The 22545-nt window shown below is 46.6% G+C and overlaps 2 protein-coding genes across 6 annotated transcripts; both read left to right on the forward strand.

Moving 5' to 3' along the window:
• Positions 1–525: 525 nt before the first annotated feature.
• Positions 526–14697, forward strand: ZNF280D (zinc finger protein 280D; the record flags this gene model as incomplete). Of its 4 annotated transcripts, none has more annotated exons than XR_014493562.1 (20): positions 537–678; positions 1072–1137; positions 1225–1523; positions 1956–2049; positions 2540–2680; positions 2932–3035; positions 3715–3941; positions 4568–4725; positions 5460–5560; positions 5674–5820; positions 6351–6485; positions 7222–7556; positions 7748–7885; positions 8388–8450; positions 8676–8794; positions 8881–8917; positions 10495–10543; positions 11326–11381; positions 12269–13926; positions 14252–14389. XR_014493562.1 is itself a non-coding variant. In XM_083371646.1 (20 exons), 20 exons carry the CDS (start codon positions 537–539, stop codon positions 14374–14376), a joined length of 2937 nt encoding a protein of 978 aa, XP_083227772.1. In that variant the 3' UTR covers positions 14377–14697. The 4 variants fall into 4 exon arrangements, 3 of the variants coding, with proteins under 3 accessions (XP_083227770.1, XP_083227771.1, XP_083227772.1); XM_083371646.1 differs by having other exon boundaries at positions 12269–12669; positions 14252–14697; XM_083371644.1 differs by having other exon boundaries at positions 526–678; positions 12269–14680.
• A 1353-nt stretch (positions 14698–16050) lies between these two features.
• MNS1 (meiosis specific nuclear structural 1) lies at positions 16051–22461 on the forward strand. 2 transcript variants are annotated; one of them, XM_083371647.1, is made up of 9 exons: positions 16051–16488; positions 16715–16842; positions 17511–17613; positions 17983–18212; positions 19218–19434; positions 19512–19619; positions 19756–20013; positions 21137–21262; positions 21927–22461. In XM_083371647.1, the coding sequence occupies exons 1-9, from the start codon at positions 16123–16125 to the stop codon at positions 22023–22025; spliced, it is 1635 nt and encodes a 544-aa protein (XP_083227773.1). In that variant the 5' UTR covers positions 16051–16122; the 3' UTR covers positions 22026–22461. The 2 variants fall into 2 exon arrangements, with proteins under 2 accessions (XP_083227773.1, XP_083227774.1); XM_083371648.1 differs by having other exon boundaries at positions 16051–16353.
• The last annotated feature ends 84 nt before the right edge of the window (positions 22462–22545 follow it).

Raw genomic sequence — 22545 nt, forward strand, 5'->3', positions numbered from 1 at the left:
CGTGCAGGCCAGAGCCTGGCTGGGAAGGCCCGGGAACCCCCCGGGAAACGGAGGGGGCCGAAGGCCGAGATGATGGGGGAAGGGAGCAGGGAAGGCCGAGCGGCTCCCTGCCGGGCCCCCCCCGCTGCTCCCCCTCCCCGAAGGGCTTTCCTGGGAAGCCCCTTTGCTCTTAAGATGCTTCTTGTAACGGGGAACTTTCGTATTGGTAACAGTTGCGTTATCCAAGTCACTCTGTTAAAAGTCACTGGCTTTCACGATTCTGAACCCCCAAAACTGGCCAAACAAGCTGTTTGTGCCACTCCAGGTTAAAGCGTGGTCTGCTGGGTTGAAGTAGAGAAAATAGCCTTTGGATTTCTTTTTGTGAAGATGCAGCCGTTGGCATCTGTTGTGGGGCATCTGTGCTGGGCGAACTGCAGCTTTAAGCAAGGAATGCGACCGTGCCAGAACCAGGGCATCTTTCCGGAACAGAGCAGCTGGTGGGCACTCGCGACAGCAGTCTGTTCCACCTGCTGCTATTTTCCCTCTCTAGTTCCACAATGGCAGAGCTTTTCATGGAATGCGAAGAGGAAGAGCTTGAACCCTGGCAACAGAAAGCAAACCCCATTGTTGTTGATGACGACGACGATGACGAGCCTATCTTTGTTGGGGAGTTCTTGAGCTCCAAACCAACCAATACCTGTAAGGGGCTGTTTTGAACTGGGGGGGGGAGCACACAAGGGAAAGAAGAACAAGCTTCAAATTTGGAGTTGATAATAGGCCAGTCAAGCTTAACTTGCATGTCTGTCCTAAACAAGTTGACTCAAAAGTCCTGATGACTGGCAGGAATCGGCATAAATGTATTGTAGTTAAACTGAGGTAATAGGTTATGGTGCTGTTGGATCCCTTCTTGGAACAATTGCTGGAATTCTGCAGCTTCTTTCAGGAATGAGAAGACTGCAAACTCTTTAAGAATTAGTGCAACTTCACAGTGAGATGTTACTTTCCTACTCTAGTGTTGTATTGATAAATTCCCTTGAGCATATTTTCCTTCTCCTTTGTTTTCTGAAAGCAGCAATGATAATTTTTTAACAGATATATTGAACAGAGTTAACCCGAGTTCATCACGAATTGGAGTGCAAAATGGTGCCCCCAAAAGAGGTATGATCTCCAGTGATGCCAAACATTGAAGTCTCTGAAAGCTTCCGAGTCTAACTCTGTAATCTTGTTTCCTGCTTCTCGTGGCAGGTGCTGTGGCTGTTTCTCCGGGATTTCACTCTTCAGGCAGACCTGCAACTAGTACCTTAGCTGTTCAGCCACAGCCACGTATCAGCAGCATCTCAGGATCCTCTCAGGTTTTGCAGAAGCCACTTTCAGAATGTTCCTCACCGCAGGAAGGAGCTAAATCTAGTGCTGGGATCTCCCAGCCTGTCAATATATCTTCCCCTCCCCAGTCCTTGTCACGGAATCTCCATATTCCTGCGTCAGCTCCATCTACGTCCAGGCCAGTGGCCACCGTAACAGCACAGCCTATTGCACTAAACCGGGTAGGTTTGGAGCTGCCCCATGTGCCAGCAGCCACAGTCCCCCAGGCTGTGAGTGCTGCTGCTTGCCGTGTCCTGGAGATAATTGTCTTCTGAGCAGAGGCCGCAGGAGCCCTGAGGACTCTGAGCCAGTCGGAGTTGCTCTGGGGCTTTGGAAAGGGGGAAGGACCTGGCAGAAAGTGCATCTTGCCCGAATGGAGCAATTAAAAGGGTAAATTTGGCTGCTCCGTGTGTGAATCTTTTGAAGTGTTTCTACAGCAGGGATGTCAAACTGCCAGCCCACAGGTTGGATACATCATAGAACAACCGCGCCCACCTCATTGCCAGCAATGGCAAAGTCACGTGACGTTGCGAGTTTGACATCACTGTTTACAGCAACAGAAAATCACGGTAGAATCAGTCCCGTTGCTGAACTATTGAACGCATCCTCCACAGGTGACCCCAGATAGAACTTCGGGCCTGACCTTTGGCGTAAGGCAGAATTCAGGAGGGTCACAATACCAGAGTGGATCACCCATGAACACAGCAGGTGTGTCCAAGTCAGGTTTTTTATTTTGCTTGTGGTTTGTGGCAAAAAATGGATTAAAAAAATGGGTGGCCAGGCTCATAATATTTAGTCAGGGACTGAAGGGTCCTTGGTGCGCTCTGAGCTTGGTTGTTTTCTTGGAGAAGTTTCATTACCCAGCTAGGTAACTTGATTGGTAAGGAGTGGGGTTTGCTCTTAGGGACCATCAAATATTGTGCAAACATCTAAGGAAAGCTGAGTACACATCTCAGAGTAATGCTCGTCTTGATAGCTTTGAAATAAGGCATGGAGGGCCTTCCCAGCATGGTAGACCTGACAGACAAGGTAGGTGTGGCTTGTGAGAAAAGATGACTTGGATTGCAGCGTGAGCTGTGTCTGTGGACTGATTTTATGCATTTAGGGTCACTTGGGATCAACTGATGTGGGGTTTGAGAGACTGAGGAGTAATTGGCTATGAAAGGCTACTTACATTTAAATTTTAAAACATTTCTAGGCTTGTCCAAGCGTCCCTCTGCTTCTGAAGCCAGTAGTATCACTCCCAAAAAGGCCAAGGCTAATGAAACAGGCTCTGAGAGTGAGTCACCTCTCCTGTCCTCTGTTAAACCTCCAGATGACTTGGTCCTCCATGAGAAAGGTAAGAACGTGCTAGATGTCCTGTTCGGGAGGAACCTTGTCTGAAGGTGTTTTAAAGACCGCTCTGAAATACTTACAAACGGGAAGGGCATCAAAGCTTGTGATCCGAGGGAATCCATGTAAGGGCTTCGTTCACCTCCAGCAAATGATCAGATGGATTAAAGGATGCTTTGGATAATGAATTTAATGTATCTGCCTCACATATTCAAACGCATATTAAATAATAATATATCCCATTCTCTTTTTCCACAGATGCTGCTTCAAGTAATATTAAGAATGGAGCCCCCTTTCCACAGGCATGCCCAAAATGTAATATTCATTTTAACCTTTTGGAGCCTTTGAAAAATCATATAAAGGTAAATATTTTTGGGATGGAAGTAAAACACAGTTATAAATGTAACCTTGAGTCACTTGGCATTTCTAGACATGATAAAATCTGGGACTGTTTTATTCAGTTTTGTATTCTTAGTTTAAAATGGATATAAGTAAAGAGGACTGCATTTTCTTGTTGCTTTTAAAGGTTTCTCCCATTTGCCTTGCACAGATATTTAAAATAGCTTGTTTAGCTGCCACATTTTTGTTTGAGATGAGTATGTGTTCCCACTCCATAGAAAATGCACACTAAATTCACTCTCGGTCATATCCCGAACCTTGCTAGCTGAAATAAGTCTCAGATGAAATTCAGGAGTGGAAAATTCTTTGAAACCTATTACTTTGGGAGTTTTCTGTCTTCATTGTAGAGATTTCTTTGTGATGTTTGTCTTCTGTTTGCACCCTTACTGGTCTTAATTTTTGGCCTGTTTTTCCTCCACCAGGAACAATTTCCTTTCGTGGTGTATTAATTTGCTAACTGAGGATTTGGGGTTATCAGTACTTATGATAAATACTGACAATATTTTTTTAATAGTCTTCTGTACTCAAGATACCTGATTTTGCTAAAAGTCTGTGAAGACATCTCGATTAGCTTCTTTGCGGTTCTTGACAGTTCAGCAAACACCTTTGTTGAAAATTTATGGTAGTTCTTGGCCTTTTCAGTATTGCTGTCCTGATATGGTGCATGCCTTTCCGGGAATAACCAAAATGGACTGCTCAGGTATATCACCTAAAACTGCTGAAGCAGAAAAAGGAAAATTGATCATGTTGGTTAACGACTTCTATTACGGCAAGCACGAGGGGAACCTCCAGCAGGTGCGCCAGGAGCAGAAGACCCACACGACTTTCAAGTGTGCCAGCTGCATGAAAGTCCTCAAAAGCAACATCAGGTATTTGTAGCGTGGAAGAGGCACAGCTCTTGACATGGGAGCTTAGGGCCATCCGGAGTGGGGGGTTGCAGGCCTAAGCATTACCTTGCTTCATGTGTTGTTCTTGTTTATTTTTAATTTGAGCAGAGCTGATTTTGTATTCCTTCAAAGAGTTCTGCTGAATAAATCCAAAAGAATCATAGCCGAGAATTGAGCAGATCTAAATATTAACAAGGTGGATATGTTAAGAGAATCAAAAGGTTCTGCCAATTGCCAGGTCTCAAAGAAAATGGAAGTTGAATCCTCCATAATTGGACTGCCAGAACCCCTTTGGCTGTCCAACCTTGGTGCCTCCTGATCTTTTTGGTTCATACCTGGAATCTTTTAAGTTTTCATCTGCTTCAAATGGATGAATGATTGTGCCCACATGCTTTAATCTACTGTTTTTCTGGTCCTTTGGGTTCCACTCACCTGACAGAGGAATTTAACCATTTATTTACGCAAAGGTTTTCCCTTGAGCCAGCAGCCAGAGGGGTATCTGTTGACACCATGTGCCAAACAGCAGGCACCTTCTGTCCCTCCTCATTGCGTGGAATTAAAGTTTCCCTTTAAAACCAGCTGCTTGACCTGTGTACTGTTCCTCTCAGATTTATGAATCACATGAAGCATCATTTGGAGCTTGAGAAGCAGAACAGTGAGAGCTGGGAAAGCCACACCACCTGCCAGCACTGCTACCGCCAGTTTCCTACCCCCTTTCAGCTGCAGTGCCACATTGAGAGCACCCACACGCCTCACGAGTCCTCCAGTGAGTTCTTCTGAACGGGAAAGATGGGCGGGTGGGTGGGGGGGATATGAGACAGTCCACAGACAAGGACTTTGGTAGACTGGGTTCTGGGGCTGAACCAGATTCAGAAGTTCTCAGCATCTGCCCATTGGTGGAGAAAGCAAGAATATCAAACGCAGCCCGAAACTTAACACTTTTAAAGTAAATACAGCTTCTGACATAGATATGGTAGTTCAACTAATTAAAACAACCTGTCCTATCTATGTCATGAATAATATTTGTGAGTCTGCTTTCACTTAGAAGCCAAATTACAGGTAGTAATTTGACTTATGGCCACAGTTGGGACCTGAATCTCAGTCATTAACCAAGAGGTCATGTGACTGATTCATTCAGCAGCCACCATTCTGGAGGATTTTCAGCCCCTGAACACAGATAACACTTGTGGGAGGCTTGCACTGGCCGTCCCAGAGCCTCCCACCTATCTGAGGCATCCCACCTCACTGCAACCTCTCCTTGGCCTCTTATCTCTGGGGACCAGCTGAAGGAATTCAGCTCCCTTCCATACCTGGACCGGGATGTAAATGCAGGCAGGTTGCCAAGCACCCAAACCGCCGAAATGTGGCCAGAAGGTAATGACCATCTGGGTTATAAAGAGCCCTTTGAGAGTCCTAGCTGAGTCACAGGTGCCAGTATGGTGTTACTCCAGCGTTCTGATTTTTTTAAAACGTTCAGTTGCTGCTTATTTTCTTTTTTAGCCATTTGCAAAATCTGTGAACTCTCTTTTGAAACTGAGCAAGTTCTGTTGCAGCATATGAAAGACAATCACAAGCCTGGGGAAATGCCTTATGTCTGCCAGGTACTCCCACCCACCCCCTTTTATGTGCAGATATGTTTGTCTATGTCTTCTTGTTCCTAAGAAGAGATGCTAGAAGTAAATATTCCCCCCTCCCTCTTTATATTGATATTTAGGTTTGCAATTACAGATCGTCGGCATTTTCAGATGTGGAAAAACACTTCAGATCCATTCATGAAAACACAAAGAACCTGCTTTGCCCATTTTGCCTTAAAGTTATTAAAATTGGGGCACCTTACATGCACCATTTTATGAGGCATCAGGTAACACTTTTAACCTTTAAGGAAGGTAAGTGGGGAGCAAAGAGTAGTGGACACCCACATCCACCCCATAGTACTCCCTCCTCCCCACGGAACATGGCTGTCCTGCTGCTGCCCCCAAGCTGCCTCCCCTGCGCAGCGCCCTGGGGCTGCTGCCCATCTTGCCTCGTGACCTGCCCAGGAAACCTTTGGGCGTGGCTAATGCTGGGCGAGGCACTGACTATGGACGAAGTGGAGGAGGCTTCAGGGAAGACGGCAAGACTCCCCCTTTCCTAGCAAAGAACAGGGAACGAGAGGCTGTCGTGCTTTCCAGTTTAGTGGAACGTTTTTGAGATGGAATGTTGAATGTCCTCAAATCCACTTGTTACTTCGTAGGTGTTGTTGCGAGTGGCCACAATTTTTAAACTTTCAGGTCCTCTTGCAGTGTTGCATTAGGCCATTTCTGAATTCAGCGTTATTAAAATGTACTCGGTGATCTTCTGGGATGAGCATCCACATACTTCTGCCCCCTCCTTTTTTTCCTTTTCCTAAAGAAAAAAGGAATACATCGCTGTACCAAATGTAGACTCCAGTTCTTGACCTGCAAAGAAAAACTGGACCACAAATCTCAGCATCATCGGACATTCAAAAAACCTGCACAGTTGGAGGGCTTGCCTCCAGGAACCAAAGTAAGTGGTTGGCTGGTGCGTTGTGTGAATAGGCCAGGAAGGTCTCCCCTCAGCCTGTCCAGGAGGTGCCCTCTCCAGCCAGAGGCTGAAGCCAGGGTCTTGTCTGGCCACTCCCCTGGGGGAATAGGACATGGGCTGTGGCCTCATTGGGAGCTTCTGCTCTAGGGAATGCCTGCTGCTTTTCTTCAGGATGACGATGGTGGTATATCACGGAAGAAATAGTTTCTTTAATTTGCTTTTCACTTGTCAATCTGATATCAAAAATCTCTGGATTCTTTTGGCCATATCCATTCCCTTCTTTCTGGAGTCTTGCTCTGGATAGTTAAGGGAGATGTTGCTTGTTATGTAGCGGACTGATGATTGGATTCTAGCTCTTTTGGTTTGACAGTGAGATCCAGCTAGTCCTGATCTTGTCTTGGAATGTGGCGGTTCTGTGGGTTATACATAAGGAAGCTGAGGCCTTGGAAAAAAGCATGTGTGAGGGAGAGAGACAAAGAAACAGTTTGCTTTTATTCTTGCTCTGCTGAAATTGGATGGCTGGTTGGATGGGGCACCTTCAGCCACCCAACTCCCCTGTGGCGTCCAGAGGACATTGCAGTCTTGTGCTGTGGCTACTTTTTACTTTGCATGTTAAAAAAAAAAAGGATTGCCCAAATTCCTTTTGAAATCCGGGCAGGCAGATCAGTGCTGGCTTTTGTGAGGCAGAGAAAGCTGAAAGAGTCTTCTTACATTCTAGGTTACAATTAGAGCTTCTGCTGGATCTCTTCAACCTGCCTCTGTGACAGCGTCTCCTGCAAGCACAAACACGTCCACCTTGCTGTTGTGTCCTGGAACCAAAGCAGCAAACAGCAAAGCTCAGAACAAGCTGACTACCAGTTGCAAGGGAAAGGCCAAGCTGAAGCCGCTGAGCGTGCAGAAGAAGCAGGTCCTGGGGACGAGCAGCTCTGGGGGAAGCAAGAACAGCAGTGGCGGCAGCAGCAGCGGCAGCAGTGGCAGCAGCAGTGGTGGCGGCGGCAGCGGTGGCAACAGCAAAAAAACAAAGGTTGCAAATACAGCACTCAATAACCTCAGGTAACTCTTCTCAGGGGTCACTAGAAGTTATGTAGAAGCCTTACAAGCACCTGGGGCTTCTGCAGGTCCAAACAACCTTCTGCATCTGGCACCCCCAGTTTAAGCTAAGCAAATCTTACCCAACAGACAAGGGCTTGACCTGTAAATTAACTTACTGTTTGATAATTAATTGTGACATTGGTTAATCTTAGGTGTCCCGATATTCAAAAATGCATTGAGTGTTACTCAGACATCCGGACTTTTGCAAGTCACTTCCCGACGTACGTGCGCTGCAGTTTGTGCAGATATGGCACCAGTTGCAGTAAAGCTTATGTGAACCACATGATGGGGTAAGAAACCTTGAGCTTCAGTCTGGTTAAGAGAGACAGAAAGGCGAGGCTCCATGCTGCCTGAGTCACTGCTTAGCCTTCCAGGTAGCAGCTTCTGCCTGGATCAAGTTGCATTGTTTAGAAACACAAATCAGTTGATGCTGACAGTAAAATAAGCTGCCTTAATCCCTAAGTATGAACACTGAAAAAATAAGACCCCTCATCTCCCTGACCCAATTCTCTGTTTGGCTGCTTTTGGCTGAATTGCACCATTTGCCCTGAAGGCTGGTGGGGAAAATCACGACTGAGGCTGTATTAGAATGCCAGGGAAGGGGCTGCTAGAAACTCTTCAGGTGAACCCGGGGTTTTTCTTCATTTCTTGTTAATTGCGTTGGCACAGAATGTGCTCCTTTGTATAAGATGCATTACACAAACCACATGGTCGTAGCTTTTTTAATATATATTTTATGGTAGAAACAAGTCATATTTTTCAGGAATTCAATTTTACTCTGTTTTTTTCTAGCTTTCATAGTGCTCGTCAAACTAAAAGATTTTGGATTTATAAAGCACATTCAGATGAACTGAGGTAATCATCAGCTACTTTTTTTTAATTTAAGCTCTGCACTTTTAATAGTGTGCAGTGCCATTCCAGCTGCTTCCCTGGATGTGCAGCATCCTGTGTTCGCTGACCATTCCTAAGTAGTGCAAGACTGTTGGCCCTGGGGCCCTTGTAGGACTGTGGGGCAAGTAGGGGCCAACAGCTGTCTAGGTATTTGGAGAGCTCAACTCCTTCCAATGGCTTTCTCCCCAGGGGCACCACTGTGGTTTGTCTTAACTGCGATTTCCTGACAGATGTTTCTGGCTTGGACAAGATGGCCACCCATCTTAATGAAAGCCTGACTCATACTTGCCAAGTGATTGTAGAACATGGTAGGTGTTTGGGGCGTTGGCTTCAGATGTTGCAATGAAACACTGGTGTTACCTGGAATATCGAATTCTCTTTTTGTCACTTCTAGTTCCCTTGGATTGCTTCACTGCTGCTGCTATTTCTGGGTGAGTTTTACAAATGTTTGGTCAAGTGGATGGATGTGGAGGTTTTCCGCTTCTTCCTTATGTAGAGGAAGGCTGTGGAAAAGCAAGTTTGCTTGTACTCTTGATTACATAGGCACATCTCTTTCTTCATGTTCTGTTAACAATCGTGGAACCTCCCCTCTGTAATGGTGCTTAGGATCCCTCCCTCTAATCTGGACGTTTTGAAAATGGCTGAAGGGGCCAAAGATGTTTACCCTCTGAAAGTGGTAGAGATGGCACAAGTAGTGAGCATCTTCAGTGCTGGCAGACACTGCATCTCGGGGGCTCACTGGCAAAGCCTTTCCTGGCCCACAAGTTGCATTCACGATTAATGATGCGGCTGGTGCCATGCCAGGCTTCAGTGAATTAGATTTCACTTTTCACTGCATCAGCAAAGAAGATACCTGGCACCAGCAATTTCTTTGAGGAAAAAGTCTTTGAAAAGTTAAACTGGATTACAGAAGCTAATGAATGCACGTGGTTTTATACGAGATGCACCTTTCTCACTATACATGCAGAGGAATTTCCTAAACAGCAAAAATTAATTTTGGTGACGTGATAAGCTGTTTAGAAGTCAATACACCTGAATAATATATAGCTGATCTTGGGTACAGGCCAGGTTTGAAAATTACCTCAGAAAAATCTATGCTGTGAGTGACAGATGGGGGGGGGTTCTTTCCTTTTGGGCATTCCAGAATAGCCTCCACCAGATGCACTGATGAAGCCGAAGGCTCTCCCGCTCCTTTTGGCTGACCTGTTAACAACCACATAGGTGTGTCGAGGAGGAGGCAGCCATTTGCTTTCCACAATACCCTCAACTTCTCGTTTCTTCGCAGGAGCTATAGGCTAAGCAGATGAACATAGCAGCCGTTTTGCCTGATGTAGCAAAGAACCTGAGATTGGCAAAAGCAGCCACCCAGGGGCCCAACTGAGGCGCTCTAGGCTGTCCCTTTCCTGGTCTTTCTTTGCTTCCGTGCCTTGCAACTCTGCTCCACTGCAGGAGGATCTGTCCCAGAGAGACAAGGCGGAGGTGGTGAGGCCCCTTGCCTTGATGGTGCAACCGGCGCCCCCCCCCCTCCTGCTTCTTGGGGAAAGGATGGGCAGGGGTGGCTGGACCTCTCTTCTGGCTTCAGCCTGCAGTGGAGTGGGACACTTTTTAGGTGGGGTTACCAGTAAAGTGCAGCTTGCATTCTTCCTTTCCATCGCAAAGGGGTACAGAGACATTGTACAAAAGGTTAAAACAGTTTTGATTCATTCCCACAGCAACAGGTTTTGTGCACTCCCATCTACTTAATGCACTGAGACAAATATCCCAGATATTCACATCCTCCCCTCCCTTCCTCAGAGTAGAGGGCAACCACAAAGAGTAGGGAGCATCATACCACTTCACCTTGTGGTAAGAGTCAGATAATAGACAGAGTTCTACGGAGGTGTTTGGTGGGAAGTGAAAGAATCAAGTAACACCTAATGAAGATTTTCAAAATTTAAAAGTACATGCTAGTGTTTTCACTTTAGTTTTAGACAATCAACATTAAGCTAACCAGTGTTTTGTCTTTTAGCCTAGCAAAGGATGCATTATTGAAAAATGAAATTGAAGAAAAGTCAGAGGTAGTCCCTTTTTTTTGTCTTAAAACTTTTGTGGAGCCATATCTATTGAAAGTTTTCAGCAGATGTGTAATTTCAGCCATAATGATAACTATTAAATAATAGTTTACAGCTTTCAGATACAGTGTTTGCTTTCAAATTTTCAGATGAGAGGCTTTAAAATGATAATTGTATTCTTAATAAGGAACGGACACATTTTTAAAAAGCAGCCTTGTCCTTCTCTGTGCCAGTAGCACAATGTTCCAATTACATCTTTTATCTTGGAGGAAGAAATTTCTCCTCAGACCTGGCTGCAAATTGGCCCGGCCCTTGAAGGTTGCTGGAGGCTCTTTGTGTTTCGTGAAGAGGGTGCAGGAGGGAGGGGGACAGATGGGAAATGACAGTGCTGAATATAAAAATCTGGCCAGGAGCAGAATTCGGTGCCACCTGTGTCCTAACCTTCTTGGGCTTTTGAGACAGCTGCTGCCCACCTTGTCTGTCTGTCCCAGTGCACACTCGCTCTTTTCCCTCCCGCCCCTGTCTGGTCCGCTTGCTTTTCATCTCGAGCAGTCAGCCTCCACACTGGAGCGGTTTCCTCCAGCTGGCTTATTTTAATCATGTGGCTGATCTAGATAGTGGTTGCCTCAACATCTGCCCGTTTGCTTCTTGTGGTGTTTCTGTGCCAATGCCGAGTCATTGGTCCCTCTGTCGGGGACCCAGCTTTTGTGGGTTGCATTCATTTGTTCAATGTGAATCTTGAGGGAAAATATCACTGTACTATGTCATATTGTGCTCTTTTCTTTTAGAAGCATTTGGTGCCCACTATATGTGATGAGCAAGGAGAAGCATGCATTTCAGAAAGGTAAAAGTAAAGTTAGATCTTCCACAAACTGAAGTGTGAATAAATTTGTGCTTCTTTAAATAATAGGCAGTGAGTGCAAGTTAACCTCTGGATTTTTCCAAGTCTTGAACTGGGATATGTGAAGAGTAGGGCCATTAGTTCTTTAGATTGGGAGGCAGCAAAGTGCCTCTCTTCTCTGGATCATGCATCAGGTGGCGGCAATCCCAGGGAAACAGGTGGTTGCTTTAAAGGGTTGCAAGCAGTATTCTGCTCTTGGTCCCACGTGCTCAGTACGCGTGCAGAGGTCCCCTTTCCCAGAAGAGTTGTCACCTGCTCCTTGAGCAGGCCCAGCAGGATCCCCAGACTGCCAAAGCCCCATCCAGAGCAGAGCAGAGAATCGAGAGAGGGCAGGTCCCCAGACTCCTTGCTGAGGTTGAGTCAGAACTGTTCCTCCCCATGTAGATCCTCCTATTAAGCGCAGGAAATCAGAAGTCCAGGCAGTTCAAATGAATGTGTAGGTTTATTGCAAGTTTAAGCTCTACAAGAATCTGAAAAACCACTCATGGTCAAAGCAAATTGGTGGTAAATAAGAGCCAATGGAATTCAAGGTGGCTGGACTTAGATCTCTTGTGGGTGCAAAGGGACTAACCTGACAATGACCCTTGCTTGACCTCTTCTTCCCTCAGGCTCAGCCTGGTCACCACCTACATCTCCCAGCCTCCAATCACTGAATTAGCATGGCAGGAGCATCACCTGCTTGGCCAGGGGGAGAATGTCAAAGAGAGGAAGAGCCCTCTGACACACAGGCATGGGGGCGTAGGACCCCTCCCCACACCACCCCATAAGCTGAAGCAATTAGCATGTTTTATTACAGTCAGGAAATTAAATTGCTTATATTGCTTTTTCAGCCCACAGATGAAAGGGTCTGTGAGAGAAACAAATGCAGATCTTCCTGGAAAGAATACCAACACTATTTTAGCTGCTGACAGTGAAGGAACTAAAAGGCCAGTTCCAGAAAATGGATTTAGTTCAGCATTTGAAGCCTGCTCTAGGAGTCCTGCAAGAAGAGGGGCACTGGGGGGCCTCGGAAATCAGCAGGAGGAAAGTGTGCCAGTGAGTGGATGTGAAGGAAAACAGTCTCCTCTTGAAGAAGACAACCCAGTTTCTGGCCTAAAACCTGAAGCCTGCCCAGGAGAAAGCAGTGCCACCAGCCCTGGGAAGCAGATGGAGGAAGACCTTTCCAATGCACAAAAGGAAGGCCCTGTGTTGTCAGCTGCAGCCACTTCAGAACTCCATAGCTGTTCCACAGGTAGCAGCATAAACGGTTCCGCACATCCAGAGAGCCCCAGGCTTGTAGCTGCTGAAAGCAAAGCCAGTTTGCCAGTCCCAGAAGGTGCTTGTGGTTCTGAATTGATAGGCAGTCCAAGTAGGGTGGGTTTTGGAGAAGACTGCAGCCCCAGTCAGAGTGACCTTGGCCCTCTAGCTGCTGAGCATGAAGGGAGCGCCGCTGCTCCAGAAAGCTCCTCTGGGTTGGAACTCACAGCCAGTTCAAATGATTCCACAGTGCCAGATGCAGCAAGGGATGCAGATGTTCTGAGAAACAAAAGTGATGTTGGACTTTTAGTTTGCAGGCATGAAAGAACAGAAGATGCCTTTGCTTTAGGCGAGTCAGCTCATTCAGATAACTCTGCAGATCTTGCAGGCGAAGGTGAGGACAGAATTAAAGATGGGGACAAGGCCGTGTCTTTAACTGCACAGTGTGAAGGAACTATTTCTGAATTGGTTGGAGATGAATCCTCCATTGCTGTGCTTTGCACCTTTTCAAAAGACTCTCTGACTGGAATGGTGAGGGTTCCTCTTCAAAATCCAGCTGCAGATGAGCACGAAGGGAATACCTCGACTGTGAAAAATGGTACTACTCCAGGCTTGCAAGGAAACGTGTTGGAGAGCTCTTGTGAAAAGGCAGTTTTTGACAAGCTAGGAGAAACAGAACCAACCGAGCTTGGAAGCAATAAAAGCAGTGCTTGTTCAGAGTGGACTGGCTCTGATGTCCAGACAAAGGTGGCCAGTTTAGAGGAAGCTCAGCTGGCAGATGTGAACATGGATTCCACTCCTTTGGCATCCAATGATAAAGAGGTTAGCTTTGAACAATTCTTGCGAAGAAGAGGAGAGCCCGACTCTGCCCATTCCGATGCAAGTGAACAAGGCAGCATTCACCTGGAGCCACTGACACCCTCCGAGGTGCTCGAGCACGAGGCCACTGAGATCTTACAGCAAAAGGGAGGCGTCCCGGCCTCAGCCAAGAAAACTGGGCTCAGCTCTGAGCCAGGTGACCTTCCTTCTGGAGGTGGCAGCCCGAGCCATGAGGACTTGTCCGGTAACCAGGAGGAAGCCAGCAATGAAACCAGCTGAAGGAGGACTTTGCCTTGACAACACACAGATTGTGAAAGATGAAACAAGTGAGGCAGGGATGCTGCTTGCAAATTAGGTAGGCAGAGAGCCCAGAAGAAGCCTGGGACTTCTTGCAATATGTGAAGCCGGAGGAAAAGGTGTTACTGGATTCAAAGTAAGGGTTCTTAACAGAAGCCACTTTTAAAAAAATAAAAATAAAAATGATTACCAGAAGAACATTCAAAAGGGAAACCCTGGGCTGGGGGCTGCATTCCAATCCCATCAATGGCAACAGTTTGGGTACCTCTGGATCGGTGTGATCTTACAAGAGGCCAAGTTCGCCTTAAAACTTTCAGTGAAAGTGGATGACTATAAATATACCGTACTTGTGTTTCCCTGTGCGCAAGCAGAACAAAATTGTACATACCTGTTTGTAGGAAAGGTGAGCCCCAGCTCTTCCTTTGGGGCAGTCACTCTTTTATTCTTTCTGTTAACGGCAGGCCCAGACAATACAAAGTGGCTTGAAAGAAACGGAAAGCTGAAAAGATGTAATCTGTTACCAAAAGGAGGAAGAAGAAATTTGGAAGCGTTTAAGTCAGGTACTGAAGGAGGATTTTGGATCTAAATTTATGTCAAACAAATGGAAAGGGTGGGGTGGGTTAGGGTGGCATGAAATCCTTTTGATATACTGTAGTTAGTGAAGGAATGTATAACATGATTTAATAGGAGTTTGCTTTTTCAATATTAACACGCTTAATTAAAATGCTCCTCTAAATCTTGTAGAAAGTGATTTTGAACTTCGTTTGTTTTTATGAACTTTAATGTTTTGAATTTCCGTTATGACACTGATGTACATATTTTGGAGTAAATATTTGCAAGAAAATATGGGTTTTGTTCCTTTTCATATGTATGATTTGAAACTGGCTGGTGGAATCTCAGCTTCTATGCTTGCTCACCCTCTGGAGGGCTGAAGGCTTTCTCCCCAGAAGGAATGTATTTAGAATGGGTTTAATTGGTACCATCACCTTAAGTGCAGATACACTCAAACAGTATTGTTTAGCCTCAAAGGCACTACACATTCTGAGGCAAGGCTGTGCAGCTGCTTTCATTCACCTTTCAATGTTGGAGAGACTGCTTCAGGCACACCAGCCACTGAGTAAATGTGAAGAAGATGCAGGTCTCAGGCTGGTCATCTGTGAAGAGATAGATTGCTGGGAAGGATTGCAGAGTGGTGTGTTTGAGGGGAACATTGCACCTGAGAAAACTTTCTGGCAGTCTCTTGCTAAGTAGAGCAGTGTGTGTGTTTGTTCATTGGAAGGATGAAAAAGGCTACCCAACTTACAAATTATGACTGGCTACAAATTTAAAACCCAATACGACAATAAAACCCCACAACATATGCACGGACAGGCATAGCCGCTGCAGGCCACAGATAGAGGGCCACAAAGGAGCCCTTCGGTTAGAGCAGGGGTGTCAAACTCAATTTCATTGAGGGCCGCATCAGCATTGAAGTTGTCCTCAAGGGGGCGGGTGGGCATGGCCTACTGTGTGGGCGTGGCTAGAGTGTGTATGGCCTACTGGGTGGGCGTGGCCAGCTCTACATCGCTCGCATCAAGGGTGCCTATGGGGGCCTGGGCAGGAGTGGGACAGATCTGAGGGTCTCTGGCAGTGGGGGCCGTTCCCTCACTGTTTCCAAGATGGCTTCGGGGGCCACATGAAACCACTTCGTGGGCCGTATCCGGCCCCCGGGCCTTGTGTTTGACATGTCTGGGTTAGAGGGATGCTGTACGGGGGGCGAGTGGGCTGCGGAGAGACGAGCAACCCCAGCCAGTGATGCTGGGAGGCTGAAATCCAAGCGCCCCGCGGCCAGGCCGGATGAAAGGTTGGGCTTTCCAAGGGGGATTCGGGGGGGCTGAGCCTGGCCTTGCAGGCGGACCCGCGGGAGCCTCTTTAAATCCAGGGCTTCTCTCTGAGCGGAGCCTACGGCCGCCCGGGCTGCCCACTTGCCGCTCGCGCTCCCTTCCGGGAAAACGCTTCGGGCCTGGCCAGAATTGCACCCAGACGCCTCGGGGACCCCGCGGCTGTGCCCAGGGCTGGTGGGCGGCCGTCCTTTCCCGAGATCCCTTTGGAGCGCCTGCGAGCACAAAGGCAGCGGCCGCGCTTCGGTTACGCGCAGGGCAGCCCAGCGTTGCGACGGGCTGCGGCTCTCCGCCCAGGCGCGGTTGCCCGGAGACGCGGCGCGCTCCCCTCCCTGGTTTCCGCCGGAAGTGCGCCCGTTGCTAGGCAGCGCGGCGCCGGGAAAGCGGGCGCCGATCTCTCGCCTGCGCCCGGCGGCCCTCTCTAGGCCCGCGGTGGACGGCTTCCCGCGGCCATGGCGCAGAAGCCGAGCCGGCGGCAGCCCACCGCGGCTCAGCTGATGGACCGCAAGCAGCACGAGCTCTACTTCCAGCAGATGCGGGAGCGGGAGCACCGCAAGAAGCTGGAGCGCGTCCACCAGCTGGAGGTGATGTGGGAGGCCGAGGGCCGCGCGCAGCAGAAGCGCGTCACGCGGCTGCTGCGGGAGGAGGAGCACGAGCAGCGTCTGGAGGAAGCCGTCCAGCAGGTGGGCGCGGGCGAAGGCCCCGGGGAGGCCGGCTCGTCTGGCCTGGCCTGGCCGCCGCCGTTCCGGGCATCTCCTGCCCCTCCGAAAGAGGGAGCGATATTTCCAACCCCCCTCCCCCCAAAGAAAAGTCTATCGGTAGAAATATTAAGGTCATTCTGAATGTCAAAGCGCTGGCTAGCAAATTACCTGCTATTGCGCTGCACATTTAATTTAATCAAGTACCGGTAGTTGCATTCTTTGGACGGTTTTGTAAGAATGATTATCAATCGTAGCGCGTATAATATATCTTGTAGACTTATTAAACCATCAAACAATTGCGGAGAAACATACACTGAAATTTATATGATTCTGTGTTTGTCAGGCAGAAGAGAATAAAAAGCTAAAAGACCTGGAATTGCAGCAGGAAGAAAAACTGGCAACTGAATTAGCAAGATTAAACCATGACAAACTCAAAGATGAAAAAATGAGGCAACAAATCAAAGAAAATAGGTATTTCTTTTACTAACCATTCCGTGACTCTTCTAATTTCTGATTGTTTGAGGATCATCCTGATGGGAAAACCCACTGAAGACGTTGAGGCTGGGGCCCCTTCAGGCATCCTTGGGAATGGAGGGTGAGGCTCAAAGTCCCTGTGTGTGCAGGTAGTCCTCCACTTGTGACCAGTTGTTTAATGACCATTCGAAGAAACAGTAGACTCTGAAACTGTGCTTTATGGCATGTGAAGCACTGTTGTGAAATGTCATGTGCACACCCACGATCAACATGACTGCATTTTGGACACTTGGCAACTAGCTTGCATTTACAAACAGCTGCAGTGTCCCATGGTCATGACGGTGATTTGCAAAAAAATGTTGCTGGGTTTTGGCAACAACTGCCTATTTGGGAGTCACTTAACCACCATATGATTCTGACTTATCACCACATGGTCTATTGATAGAAATGTTAGAAAAATTGGGTTCAGTCACGTAGGTGCCTCAACTTATGGCCAAATTCCAGCCCCGACTATGGTCACAGATCAAGGACTGCCTGTAGCCTCCCTTAATCAGCTTGCACTTTAGCTTCCTACTGTCACCCCATCCAGTGCCTTTCATGCAAATTCTTTAGAGGGCTCTTGAATCAAATAATAATTTTCATAGTTTTTTTTTGCCTGTTTCTAGTATTGAACTGCGGGAACTGGAAAGGAAATTGCAATCTGCATATATGAATAAAGAGAGGGCTGTTCAAATTGCTGAGAAAGAAGCTCTGAAATATGAAAAAATGGTAACTAGTTTATGGAATATTTAATTTTTAGACTTGATGAAATAAATGCTGTGAGAATGTTGGAAAACTGCAGAAAATGTAACTAGAGAAATATTTTGGGCCAATACATAAAGAATGCTGATGCAGTTACAGATTGGTGACTGGGGATATGAATGTAGATGTGCTTTTATATGCAGATCATGCTGTGATGTCTGAGAACCTGAATGATTTGTAGCAAATCTTAGATTTTTGTGATGCAGTACAGAGAACGGGTCTGGAAGTTAACTTCTCAGACAAAAGATGTATCTGACAAGGAAAAGGGAGTGAATGATTGCAAGTTATTTGTAAATAGGAAGAAAACAGAGCAAGTAAATGGATTTGTGCCAACAGAAGGAGGATGCAGAAATCTACCAAGCAATGAAGGAAGAGCAAGAAAGAGCAGCGAAGACTGAGAATGCTGTTGAAATGAGACGCAATCAGGAGAAGTTGCTCTATCAGCAAGAACTGGAAAAACAGCTGGAGGAAGAAGAAAGGCGGAAGCAGGCTGCTTACAAGGAGTTCCTTAGAGAGAAACTCTTGATTGATGAAATTGTGAGGAAGATCTATGAGGAAGATGAAAAGTTAGTTTATATTATGTTAAAGGTGCTTGCCTGAATTACTTGTACTTCCTTCAGGATGACTTGGCCTGACAATTACGTGTAGTCTTTGATTACAATCATTTAATAACCATTGGAAGTTATGATCGCATTGAAAAAAATGACTGATCCTCACACTTACGACCATCACAATGTCCCTGCAGTCATGTGATCAAAATTTGGCAATTGGCATGTATTTATAGTTGCAACATCGTGGGGTGGTCATGCGATTGCCATTTGCAACCTTCTTTTCCGGGGGCGGGGGGGGGGAAGAGTTCAACAAGCAAAGTCAGTGTGGAAAACAACTGTGTGATTTTCTTAATGCCTGTGGCAAAAAAGATTGTGACTCACTTTAACATTGGCGTCCCTTGGTGACAAAAGTTCCAGGCCCAATTGTCATAAGTCAAGGACTACCTGTAACATGCTGTGGGTTGGCACTGGAATTTTTGGCTTCTGCATCAGATTCATCTTCCTGCTCAGTTCTAAATCTCTCTCTCCCAAATGGGCAGCTGGAGTCTCTGCTTAAACCCTCCCAGCCCTGAGGAGCAGCAACAGAGGCTCCTCCATTGTGCAAAGGAAGCAGTCCTCCAGGCCCTTGGCCGGTGGTGCTTCCATCCACTCCCTCCCTTGCCTGAGGCACCTTGGAAACCAGTTACTTCACAGAGGAGAAAGCTTGGACTGTCTTTTAAGGCTGTTAGCTCCTTCCATGGCTGGGTGGGGCCACACTAAATGATTCTCATACTATGACACCAATCATCTTTAGTTGTGATCTGTTCTTGTGGTCACAAGGAGCAGAGGGACTTCTGGAAGATTGATGTATGGCAATCCGCTGTGTGTCCATACCAGTGCATGCAACTGGGAAACTTTAGGGTGCCCACAGAAGGGAGTGGGGCAATTCAGAAGGGACCCATAGAGAGGGTGCCAAAGCTCCCTGTATAGGTTGCCAGGCTCCTCCAGGTGCATTACTGAAGCTCTGCACTTTTCCCATAGGGCAAGACAAGACAGACTAGAGAAAAAGAGAACCACGCAGAAATTCATTGAAGAATTCCAGAAAGACCAGGCCCTGCGGAAGAGACGACAGCATGAGGAGATGGAAGAGGAAAACCGAAAAATCATGGAATTTGCTAACATGTGGCAGGAGAGAGAAGACAACCGGATGGCAAAGATTCATGAAAATGAGGAGAAAAAAAGGAAGCTCCAGCAAATGGTATTGACATTGCTGTTCTGTCCCCCAAATTTGGTTGGTTGGGAGCTGCCTAAACCTGATTTTCCTCTTGCTTGTAGCTTGCAGAAGTTCTGAAAAAAGGACAGCAGGAGCGAGAGGAACTTGAGCAAATCCGAGCTGAATTACACTTTGAAGAACAGGCTGAGGCAGAGAGGAAGGAGGAGATGGTAAATGCCTTTGGTTTGAGTCCCAGATTGGCATGGGGAGCCAGGGGGGCAGAAGGGAAAGGGGGATGCCTGAGTCCTGCTCTCCTGATTGAGGGCACAAAAGGTGGCTGGAGCTGAGCTTTCGTTCCATGTGCAGGAAGAGCTGGAGAAGAGGATTAGACGGCGCCTTGAGCTCCGGAACTCCTATGAAGAACAGCTGGCTTTAAGGAAGATGCTGCTGCAGGACTTGAAGGAAGAGGAGGAGGCCTTTGGCCGGGCCATGTTAGCTAAATTTGCAGAAGATGACCGTATTGAGCAGATGAACGCTCAGAAAAGAAGAATGAAGCAACTCGAACATAGGAGAGAAGTGGAGAAGCTGATCCAAGAACGACGCAAACAGGTTATTGCAGATAAGGTAAGCTGGACAATTTAGTGAATTCTAGACCTGAGGAGGTTGGGAAGGCCATTCAGTCCAACCCCCTCCTGTGCAGGTTCTGTAACTGATCAGCATCCACGGGTTGACAGCAATAGCAATAAGACTTACATACCACTTCACAGTGCTTTACAGCCCTCTCTATGCAGTTTATATAGAGTCAGCCTTTTCCCCCAACAATCTGGGTCATTTTTACCGACCTGGAAAGGATAGAAGGCTGAGTCAACCTGGAGCCAGTGAGAATTGAACTGTCCAACTGCCGCAGTAGCCTGCAGTACTGCATTCTAACCACTGTGCCACCAGCGATAGATCACGCCCAGAACTTACTTCCTACCGGTACTAGTACTAGTTTATACCTGCTGCTCTACCCCTGGGAATATGAAATAAGCTTATTCCCTCTTCTGCATATGAATACTATGATCATCTCTCCCCTCAATCATCTTCTTGGTCAGTAAAACCTTCCTCATAACACTTCCACACCTCTTTTGAACCTGCTCCAATTTATCATGGTTCAGAACTGTGCGTGGGACTGAAAATGGGGCCTGACCAGGGGAGGGTAAGGGGGAGCTCTAGCTTTCTCTGTAATGATACACAGAGGCTGCATTTGCCTTTCAGCAGCTTTATCACAATTCTGGTTCGTATTTAATTAGTAGTCAACAAGGACACCCAGATCTATTTCATCTATATTAAAGCCAAGTTAGCTGTTCCCCAGCCGATATCTGTCTCATATTTTTCTTACCCCAATTCAGAACTTTACATTTCCCTATATGAAATTCTAGCTTACTCAGTTTTGCCACCTTCACAAGTAAACACAAATTTAGCCATTTTGGCTAGTAGTGGCTCCTTTATGCTTCAGCATGCTGAAAGAGATCAGTATCTGTTGAGCTGAAAGAAAGCAACACTAACAAACCCAGCCGTCTCCAAACTAGCATTTTGAGTAGAACACAAGCATATTTGCACCTGCTGGACACTCCAGGAGACCCAGTTGGGGCATTTGAGTGCAGATTGCAGCCTGTATTAAGAAGAGCAGCTGATAATTTGTCAGCCAAAGTACGAAACTGCTTTTGAAGCGAAAAGGCTACATGCTTCAATCTTACTACTATAGGAACGTGAACTAGAAGAAAGACAAATAGAAGAAAGGCGAAGAGGAATTGTTGCTGACATTATTGAGGAAGAGCGGCAGAAGCTTCTTAAAGAGCATGCAGTTAAATTGCTGGGGTATCTTCCACAGGTAAGTCGAGGCAGTCTAATGGCCAAGTGGACTTGCCGGGTACTGGGATGGCTTGGACCAGAGTTGTCACAGGCTGGGCATCAGATCCCAGGAGAAAGAATGCGGTCGACTTCTCCAATGCCTCGACCATGGCCCTTTTCCTCTCCTCATGGGGAGATTATCCTTCCTCCAGATAGGACTGCACATTCTTGTATGGGGAATTAGATGGCCCAAAGATTTTAAATGTCATGGTGTCACCCAAATCCTGCAGTCCTGCACCCACATTGGGTTCAGCTGCCCTGAAGTGGCTAAATGGTTACAGACTATTTTCAGCAATCTTTCAGTGGGTTTCCAGTGCGAATGCACTGGATCTCTAGAGCAGCTCCTGCAGGAGGGCCTCCAGCTTCTGAAGCCAGAAGTAGCTGGACTGCTTTGTAATTGACTGCAGTTGACTTTTGAAAGGAGGTTTGTGATAAAGCAGCAGAATCTCTTTTCCCATTTGTATGAAAAAGTTGGATATTTACTGAACAAGGATGAACTATTGTTTTGAAGGGAGGCTTTTACATTTAAAGGAAAAAATGGCTATTTTGTCTGTATAGTTTTTAAAAAGCTGTGCAATTAAGTAGCAGTTTTGAAAATAGCTCTGATGATGTTCTGTTGAACTTTTTTCTTCTGGGGTATTCAGGGAATCCTTAAAGATGAGCAAGACGTCAATATGCTTGGAGAAGAGTTCCGGCAAGCTTACCACAAGAGGCCAGTGGGGGGGCCATCAGAAGTCAACTGAGTTTTCATTGCTTCACCTGAAGAGCCCAGGTAGAAGTTACTCCACCCTATGGACTGTAGTTGCTGCTACACACTTTAAAAAAAAAGATGACTTTTATATTGATAAATGACTTCTTTGACTAATGTTCCCAGTGTCTTTGCAATATTCATTATTTATTATTATTATTTGGTTGACCTTTCTTCAGCTCTGGGCAATGTAACTGCCTCTTTCCCATTCTTCCCCACAACAACCCTGTAAGGACGGTTGGGCTAAAAGAAACCATAAGCCCCAAGTCATCCACCAAGCTACCATAGCTGAGAGTGGATCTGAATTCGGATCTCCCCAATGCCATTCTAGTACTTCAGTTCTGTGCTATACTGGTTGTATCTGGATTTAATTTTAGTTGAAAGAACTAGAGTTCTCTTTGCAGATAGATTGATAATTCCAAATATTAGAAGCATTTTTAACAAATTGTATTATCCTTTGCTTAGTTAGCGATTTAAAGAAAACAAAAAACCATGCCATTAGGGCACTCTTGAAT

The sequence above is a fragment of the Vipera ursinii genome (genome assembly GCF_947247035.1).
Source record: "Vipera ursinii genome assembly, chromosome: 11".
Taxonomy (NCBI): domain Eukaryota; kingdom Metazoa; phylum Chordata; class Lepidosauria; order Squamata; family Viperidae; genus Vipera; species Vipera ursinii.